This window comes from Pseudoliparis swirei, unplaced genomic scaffold, assembly GCF_029220125.1.
Source record: "Pseudoliparis swirei isolate HS2019 ecotype Mariana Trench unplaced genomic scaffold, NWPU_hadal_v1 hadal_142, whole genome shotgun sequence".
Lineage (NCBI taxonomy): Eukaryota > Metazoa > Chordata > Actinopteri > Perciformes > Liparidae > Pseudoliparis > Pseudoliparis swirei.
Window position 1 is genome coordinate 1 of NW_026613378.1, and position 10,000 is coordinate 10,000.

The window sequence follows — 10,000 nt, forward strand, 5'->3', positions numbered from 1 at the left end:
AACAGGCTACTGGATGAAATGCTGCCTGGGCTGTCGGGTGGATGCCAACACTTGGGAGCCCTACTACTCCACTGAGCTTTACCGGCCAGCCATGATCTTCTGCTCCAGAGGGGAGGGGGGGCACTGGGTCCATGCCCAGTGCATGGAGCTGTCTGAGACCCTGCTGCTCAGGCTCTCTCAGGGCAACAAAAGGTACTTCTGCCAGGACCACGGAGGCCTTCCCTACCAGGAGATGACTCCACCTCGACAGGTTGTGCCTCTGAAGCGTACTCCCATGAAAGTTAAAAACAGAACAACTCCTCCAACAGTTAAGATGACACCTGCCAAAAAAAGGTTTTTGAGGCGGCTTTTTGACTGACTCCAGTTTAAGATGTATGTCGATGGTCACTCTGGAACGCTGGGTCTATTTAGGAGGTTTCTTGTTGATATTCGGTGAATAAACAATTGATAAATAAAAACATAATATGCTTATCGCTTGTCAATGTGAAACATTTTGTGAATAAAATAAATAATAAATTGAAACTTGATGTCTCCTGTCTAACATATGTGTATATATCGTATCAGTAGAATTTTACTTTGTTTGACAAAGCACAAACAAACCAAGTATTTAGTAAGTCTAACTGCACTGTTTCTAGTTTAAGTTTTTACCAGCTGTACAATAGTTAATTATACATTTGTATTTCTTTTAGTAGCACAGGTTTTATTTCCAAACACTTTCTTCCATGGCAAGATGGAGCGGAATTTGTTACAATTCTTTCTATTATTAAAATGATGATTACTGAATGAAAAATATCCAGTATGCTGAACTATACTCAATTTTTTTTAAACAGCCTCAGATTTTGTCTTCATACATGTTTATTTCAAATGTGTTTTCTTAAANCTATACTCAATTTTTTTTTAAACAGCCTCAGATTTTGTCTTCATACATGTTTATTTCAAATGTGTTTTCTTAAACATTTTTTTGACAGAAATCTTGATATATGTTTCTAGTTAGCATTAATATGCAGTTATTTTATTTTCAATCAAGGACCACAGTGAAAATAAGGACTTAAATAAACACTTCAGAATATTCACTTCCAGCACCACATGCACCTTAATTGTTTTCTAATTAAGTTCATTAAAATGTATAAAAAATACCTATACTATATGAAATTAATTAAAAAGCAAACCATGACCTAAATATCATTATAGTGCTTCGTTCACTTTATTGATGGATTTCACAATCTGTACATGTGACTGATCTTAATGTTTTATATCTTGCTGCAGTGTTTCTAGTTTGGGTTTCTGTTAGTTGTATGACAACCCATTCATTATTGTTATTCTTTGCATTTGTCGTGAAAATGTACCTGAATTTTAAATTCCTCAATATTAAAAGACAGAATCTAATATAAATTGTTTAATTCATAAAAACAAACAACAAGCTCAGGTCAGATGTGGTTTTTATTTATTCTTTCATAGGAAACAAAGAAAGAATGTACAAACTCCGCATAAAGGTATCAAAATGATGGAAAGTCGTCTGCTGTAAAAAATTTAAAAAAATACAGCAGAAATATCTGAATAATCTATAACATTGAAAATGTAAAACATAAAGTAGTGGAACTTCAGTGTGTAATACAGTACTAGTATGAAAAATAAATCACCACAGAAAGTCTGAAGCAACCCAAGAAAACAGTTCACCTGATATTCAGTGTAATATGGAAACCAAAAAATGAGGAAATACATGGTGGAAAGTGGGCAAGTGTATTTCTGTGAATCATCCATCCATCATCCATTACTTTGGAAATGCAATTCATTATGGCAAAAAAACAAATATGAGACAAGTTAGACTCTAAAACATGGTGGTATTCTAGGAAAGTGACAACTACCAGATGAAATGTGAATATTTATCAGCTGGCATGGCTAAACTTATGACAGTAAAAGAAAATCAAATAGAAAAATAAAATTGCCTGTCACAATATAAAATGATGAGGGTAGAAAAAAAAGATATAATCAATCAATCAAACAAATATAGTTGCCAGCAAATCAGTTTACCTCGGGTCTTTCTAGCTCCCGCTCATCCCGCTCCTATGTCAACCGTGGCAATGAAGAAATATCAGCAGAGAGAAAGTGCCAGGTTATATAAAGAACTCAAGAAAAATCCCTGCCAGCTGGAGAGTCTACAGGGTATTAGGCTTTGTAATGGACCACACTGTATTTTTATGATATCAACAAAAAGGTCAGTATATGCTTTATTCCATGTGAAGAATATGAATAAGTATCATCTATCCTCCACTGTGCAAAAACTAAAAGAGATAAAAATTGGTTCAAAGTGACCTGGCATCTATTCTCGCCCTCAGGGATCCCACGATAAAGCACTAAAGTAATCTTTTTCAGAGGGCACTCATGAAACAAAGAACATTTGGGTCTCTGTGATTGCATTTTGTTCCAGCTCAAATGATATATTAATACAGTGGCCACAAATGTAGTCTTTTTAACACAATTTCCTTCCATGACTTACAGCACTTTCATCTGTTTCCATAAATATCCTCTCTATATAAATTCATAAATGTGTCATATCCCTGCAATACAATAAACTTTGCCATATTTCACAGACAGTGTAGATCTACAAAAAATAACTTTTCTGCGAAGAGCAAGAGAACAGAAACCGCCGTGTTACTTCTATTTTCGTCGGCTCTCCACTCTGCAGTGTAACTAACAGCCAACAAAGACAGGTACACGTATATGTATAAAACACGACAGTACAAATACAATCAAATATTAAAATCAAGTAAAACACACATTAACAAAAGATGAAGTGAGAATAACATGACATTTGTATTTGGTAAAAATCCAAAAGTAAAGGATGATGTAGATTTGTAAAAAAAAAGTCCATATTACAGAGAGGCAATTAACATAGTATATAACTTCCTTGAAATCAATTAAATGTTCAAACGTAAAGTTCACATAAAGTCCTGGCTCTCTACTTGGTTAATGGTGGCTTACAGTGATTTGGCAGAGTCCTTTTATGAGCTTCCATAAACTTCTGCAAGTACTGGGAGGTGTAGAGCCAGTGATGTTTCAACACGTCCTCAAGCTCAAAGGTCTTCGACTGACGTGCATTCATCTTCCGGAAACGCCTGAAGAGCTTGTTTGCAGACTCGTTCCCTTCGCTGGCCCAGGCTCCGATGGATCCATCTCTCTCTATGATTTCAGGCACATGGGCCAGGGTCTTGTGCAGGTAATTGGTTATCTTTCCATTGTACCTGTATTTGAAGGCGGAGGAGAGAAGGTCGGCAAAGCGCTGGGAGTTGAAGTTGTAGCGGCACAGCTGCTCGGGACACTCCTTAGCAGGGCAGGTGGCGCGCCACACCGGCTTCATCTGGATGTAGATCCTCATCAGCTCCCTCAGAGCCTCCCTCCTCTCCTCTGAGGGCACTAGCTCACAGATCACCTCCACAGCCTCTTGGGTCATAAGCCTGCGGGCATAGTTCCCATTCATCCTCATCACTGGTTTAAGCTTCATTTTCTTCCTAAGCTGTTTATCCAGGGCTGCCCTCCAGCTGCGCCGTTCCACCCGGCTGGGTTTGAACTTTTGGTACACCTCTCCGATCTCGTCCTGGAAGATTTTGTAGAACTCAGTGGCATTGCCGATGTCACAATGTAATGCATCCATCGTTGGCTGGGTCTCCATGAAGGGCTTGGCAGAGATCCCTTTAACCCTGTCGCGCAGCTCATCTACAGACTCAGAAAAGGGGTTGGTTCTCCATATTTCGTAACGATCGAGGTTCTCTTCATGACTGCGAGTGATGGAGTGTTGCACCATGTTTTCAGAGGCCTGTGCCCGAGTGGAGTCACAAAGAGTGCAGACGTAGGTGGACCCTGAGGCCTCCATGCCCTCGACCTCGCGCACCATCTTCTCATCATATCCTGTGCCTCTGAATTGAAAGCGGAAGGAACGAGGAAGTCCGCCCATGGACAGGATGAGGTTGCTCTCTTTCATTGCATTACGCTCTGCAACTACAGGCCCCAGGACAGCTGTGAGTGTCTCATGGTCTGACTCATCCACAAACATCAGGCACAGGGGCTTACAGGACAGTTCTGAGTTTGGCTTTGGCTCAGTGAAGATGGTAACGTCTTCCTCCTCCTCATCGTCTGCCAGGACAGAGACCGACATAACAGTGAAAGAAAAACGCACAACCTTCTCAGGAACAGCTGGTCCTCCACCGTGCTTCTCGTTGACATCGCCCATGCCATCACAGGATTCCTTGATCTTGACACTGAAGCATGAGGTGCAAGCACGGTCTTCCATCCCACTCTCTCTCAGCCCCTCCAAGATATCCTCCTCCAGATCCTTCAACGCTGACACCAGAGCCACATCGTAGCGGAACCGTCTGGTGATGGTGTCAACTGGGAAATCATCCACAGAGGAAGCCCATCCAGAGAGCCCATTAATAATGCCAACACTGCAAGATGTAGACACATTCTTGAGAGCTGGCTGCCATTCAAACTGGTGAAAGCCAGGGAGAAGCTCTTTTTCTGCAGCCCGCAAGGTGTGGAGGGGCTGAAAGATCTGGCGGCCGCTGGTGGCTTTGACAGTTCGGTACATCTTGTGATACTGGCTGCAGCTCAGGAAAGTGTTGATCCGAATGGCTAAGCACACAGCAGGTTGCAAACTAAAGCCTCTGCCTAGAGAGGGAGAATGAAAAGAGAGGATTTAGAGAGAGTCAGATAGAGAAAAAATAAAAAGGGATTTATTTAGAGAATTATTTAACACCAAACTGCCCATTCCTAGTGCTTTGAAAATAACTGCAGTGTCGAACATGGCCTCATTTGATATCCCACATTTAGACTCATTTATACTATGAGACAGATAAATGTAACACCCAAATGTGAATGTGTCATTGTCAAAAGCCCACAAGCCCATGATTACAAAATCCAATATTTCCTAATTTCTAAATGTTATAAGGGGACAGAGGGTGAATCAGCGAAGCTGGCAAAAGTGATGTATTGGCTGCAGATGAAAACAGACACCAGCTGGCTTCTATTCCCTAGAGAGGAAGATGGTGCTGTCTGTGTAATTTGCAGATACAAGAGCTGCTGATGTTGTTTTGATTCTAACAGCCCCTTCACAAGAGTTGTTATTGTGCATTAAAGGGAGTGTGAGACTGAGAGACTGACGGACAAGCAGGCATCGAGTGAACGTGGGAGAGTATCAGGTAGGGGTTGAGTGGGCAACACTGGTTCAATAAACAGATGGACAATAATGAAATGTTTGTCAATCAAAATCTTCTTCCCTCTCTTCAATAGTGAACTTTTCAACTCATTGTTATTTATGAGTTTACTGTATTCCTCAGATAGGCGGAAATATTAATGAACAAACACTTTTATCCATTTGTTTTTGTCCCTTTTCTTTGGCTAGGCAGAATTATTATATGTTGATTGAACAAAAGCCTTAATAGCATCTTACCTTGCATCGTAGCCTCTAGCTCATCTGCCTGGCGATGTTCTTTCCCAGACCTCAGTGCAAGCAGAAACAGAGTCTGACACACAGACTTCAGGTCGCCGCCTTCCTCTTTGTCTGCAAACGCCTTCAGCTGGTTCTTCATATCCCTCAGCCGATGCTTCTGGGCACGGCGGGTCAGTGATAGCAGGTGCTGACGAGGTCTCCCCCCTTTATTGGTTAACAGGTAGTTGTCAAGTTCTGATGACTGCTGCTTATCGTCCTGTTCGTCCAGCTCATGGCCCAGACAGTGAGCTTTAAATGCGTCTATTCTGACCTGCTTGCCACAGCCGCTCCTGGGACAGAGCAAAGACAGGGAATACAGGGCTGATAAGAAGGCTTTGGCAGGCGGCGCGAGGTCATCAATGGCGCAGGACAAGTTGCAGGCCGGGCAGTGAGGTCCCAGAGCGTGGTTATATTTTAGAATACAGCTGCGGCAGAAGAGGTGTCCACAGGGCGACTGGACTGGGTCAGAGAGCAGGTGGTCGCATACCAGGCAGGTGAAAGAAAAGATGAAGTCTATAGGGAGATTCTCAGAGATCAGCTGGGTATCCAGGTGGTCTTTCTGGCAGTGGGTGATGTTCGTCACCCACTGCCCTCTCTGGATGCTGTGTTTCCTCCAGGCACTTTGCACAGGACCATGATGATAGTCTCCAAATGGTCTCAGAGCCCTCTTCTCACCAATGGCAATGTTGTTGCCATGGTCCCTCTGGGTCCTTTTTGCCAGACTCTGCGCTCTGGGAATGTCTTTCCGCCTCTTTCTCCCAGAATCCCGCTGGAATGAAGGTTTCCTGGGGGAGCAAAGGTGGCAGGTGGAGGAGTGGGGTTTCCACTCTGGGACTATTGTTTTGGAGAAGCTGCAGACGCCCCCTCCTCTTATGGCTACCACCCAGCAGCGTTGGCAGAAGGAAAGAGGGTGGACAGATTCTGTGTCCTTTGTGACGTCCACTTTAAAGACTTTGAGGACAATACCGGGCCAGCTTGTAAACTTGCATCCCATTTTACGGAGAGAACCTTTGCTGATCTCATCCAGATCTCCATTCACATCGCGCACCGGTCCTTTGACTTTTCTCAGGGTCATTCCACAGAGACGGCACAAGCACCTTCAAAGAGGAAAAACAATGCTGTCAAATGTTTTGAAATAAATTCACAATTAACCTTTACATACTATCGTGACAGTTACTCACCTCAGTTGATTCATGTGGGTGTCCATTTCCTGTTGCTTCACATCAACTCTCTGGCCAGGGCCCTCTACATTTTCCTTGCTTTTTCCCCCCAGGCACAATTTCATAACACTCCCTGGATCGATGCCATTATCTAACTCTTTGTTTAGATCTGCAGGAGGAGGGTTCCCTAACGAGGCTCCTTTCTCATGCTGTGTCTCACAGGCCACAGGGGCCTTCTCCATGGACCCCAGCCTAAACAGTTTAAACTTCCACTGAGAGTACTGAGAGTGGGGATGGCGGAGCTTAGCCGGCAGAGAGGATCTGGGGCCGTCTGTCTCCAGGCTCTCCTCCACCATGATGTGGCTTAGTCCACAGTCCCTGGAGAGGAGAGGGAAGGAGAGGAGAGGTTTGTTTGATGTATCACAAAAGTATGAAAATATTTTCAGATACACGGTTGTGGATGCTTTAAATGCTGAAATATCCCAAGTGCCTTCTCGGCATTGAGCCCATCTCACAATCTAACCGCTTTTCTTGATTCCTTTTGAATTCAGACACCAAGGTACCCTCAAATCCCACTGAACAGAGAGTAGCGAGCCCCAACCTGTGTTATACCATAAGTGGCATTTAGATCTTGTGTAAAATGCAGGAGACAAGCATTTGGAGATCGAGCAGCACAAATATTTTCCTTTCGTCCATTTCCCAACCCATCGCTAAGGGAGCCATTGTGCATTTTTTTACTTTGACAAAGCGAGTTTGTTAAATGCGCAACCTTACCCCTGCAAGGCTGCCAATCATTTACTGTATATTAGTCATGTTTTTGGCTGGAGAGCGAATTGGAGCTCCGAGTGCCTCCGACTGGCATTTTAAATGTGAATAATAAAATCAGAGATACAGGAAACTTATTTCATTATACATACATATTGACCAAATAGGAGGCAAAACAAAACAAGAAAACCTCATATTGAATAAAGATCATAAAGAATTATTCCAAACACAACATTGTTAAATCTAGAAGCCGTATTTAAACAACCAAATGCTCTTATGATATGGCACAGGTAAGATCAATGATACTGCTGCACTGACAGGTCTTATTTCATCTCCTCCGATACTATCTAGCTTCCATTAAAAGTCCAGAAAATAAAGTAATCATACAATCTTTCCATTGCACTATAGTGCACACAATCTAGTGTCTTTCGTGCAGCCATCTTTCAGTTGTGTTTTCTCCCTGGCAGAGCTCCTTCATTTCCTGGCTCTCTGTGTGGTTGGCAGGCTGAACTCTCCTGTGAGACAAACAGCTGAGCCTGTATGCATGTGTGTCAGCTGGGCTCTTACCTTGTTTTTTCGGTCTCAGCTGGCATCAGCTCCCCTGGGGGTCCTTTCTGCATGGGAGCACAAGGGAAGCCCTGGAGCCCGGGCCTACACAGCTCATATACTGTCTATGATAGAGTCTCAGCTTGGAGCATCTGTTACCAGGAGTTATGGTTCCATAGACTGGGATTGGCCCTGTCTGTCTCTTTGTGTCTTGTATTTATACCCTTCCTTTGTTGGGATCCCAACAGTCAACTCCTGACACCTGATGCAGGCAGCTGATTTCAACAAAAAAACAAGGTCAACCGCAAAGCACAGTTGCAAACATGTGTATACACAGAATCCAATGGTATACCCCATATAAGTAACTTTTTACCACAACGCACTGATCCTCAGCTGGAAACACTCCCATGTCACCTTTATCTCCCCTTTCTCATATCCATCTGCAGGCTCACCTCATCCAGGTGGCCTCTCTCTGACAGACTGAGAGATACTGTTAACTGTATGAAAAGTTAGCAGAGCAAAAAACAAATAAGATGATAGAATAAATGCGTTTTCCCATCCCATTCCATTATCCAATCTGGACAAATAAAAAGTCCGACAAACATTGTATAACATTTATTTGTATAATAGTGATATTGACCGTATTCCTGTTAGACTTTTAAAAAAACTTGATGAATACAAGAGCTGCATGTTTACAAGCATGGGTGTCAAACAAAGTCGTGGCGAATAAGTTTTCATTTCTTGTTGCAAAGGTTTCAGTCATTCCTGTCAATAACAGAGCCCAAAAGGTCCAACTGAAAAGTGAAGGAATAGCCTAAAAAATCCCTTTTAAGATCAAATTTCATACTTTTTTCCCCCCATTTGTCAATAGGACTTCAAAAGCAATGTATTTTGTTCATGTGCTGTTGTGCTGTTATGTGTCACTGAGTGTAACTGCACTGTGAATTGTGTGTGTTGTCACTTCAAAGAGAGAGAGGTTGTGGTTGACAATAATAATGTGTGTGTGTGTGTGTGTGTGTGTGTGTGTGTGTGTGTGTGTGTGTGTGTGTGTGTGTGTGTGTGTGTGTGTTTGTGTTTGTGTAAAAAAGAGACATGTGTTAGTATCTGATGGAAAAGATAGATGGACTCTGAGCAATGATTTAATAACAAGCAGAAATTGATGGACAAAAGAAAGGAAATAATAGCAATGTTTGCATTAATAATGAGTGTCACTGTGATCATTGTCAGTCTAATTACTGCATTATTCATACCTCATCCCATGTGACTATTGCACCAGAAATGGTAAATGCTGTGAAACAAATTATTCATATTGGGTTAAATACCAATTAGCAATGTTGTTAGAATAAGAAGTGTCCATCTGGCAGGTTTTCAAAGCAACACGCAGAGGTGCATCGATGCCATAACCCCAATGGGTCAAACGAAGCAGAAATAAATACATGTTATTTTTTATTCAACCGCCCTGTGCCATGTGTTCCGTGTTACTCTCATTTTGTGCACCCCTTGTGGTGTATATTTGCAATTCTCCCTATTTAATGTCAGCACATTTAATTCATTTCTCCAAATGCTGTCTCCATTCAGAACTAGATTTAATTAGACAGCATCGCTTGATGAAATGTCTCAGTAGGTATGGGGAGTATTTGCCCAAGATCATTCTTGTTTGTAATTATCCAGGGGATTAATCTGGTGTATTCGCCACGGGAGCCGGTTGCTGTTGCGTTGGATTTACCAGCCAAGTCATTAGATACACAGTCAGTGGGCACCAAACAACAGTTGGGTCCCTCCCACTCATGTCGACTTAACAGGGGAGCAGGATGAATACTGGTGGGTTTTGCAGCTTATATTTGTTGCATACGGTCAAGTGTGACCTTAGACAGAAATTGTGTATTTGTTACTTTGTGACTATCATACTTATTTACAAGAAGGGTAAATACACAAAAAGGTTTGGGGGGGGGGGGTCTAGACCTATTCAAATCCATCAGAAACAGCTTACAATGCTTGACACAGGGTCCAAAAAGAAGCAAATGATGGATTGTAGCAAGATGTT

At 42.4% G+C, this 10,000-nt stretch overlaps 1 protein-coding gene across 1 annotated transcript; it reads right to left on the minus strand.

The window, feature by feature from the left end:
- Positions 1-2,939: 2,939 nt before the first annotated feature.
- On the minus strand, positions 2,940-7,001 carry LOC130191542 (V(D)J recombination-activating protein 1-like). The gene is given in 4 exon segments (XM_056411169.1): positions 2,940-3,002; positions 3,005-4,665; positions 5,447-6,582; positions 6,667-7,001. Coding segments are annotated over 4 exon segments (3,195 nt in total).
- Between the last annotated feature and the right edge of the window lie 2,999 nt (positions 7,002-10,000).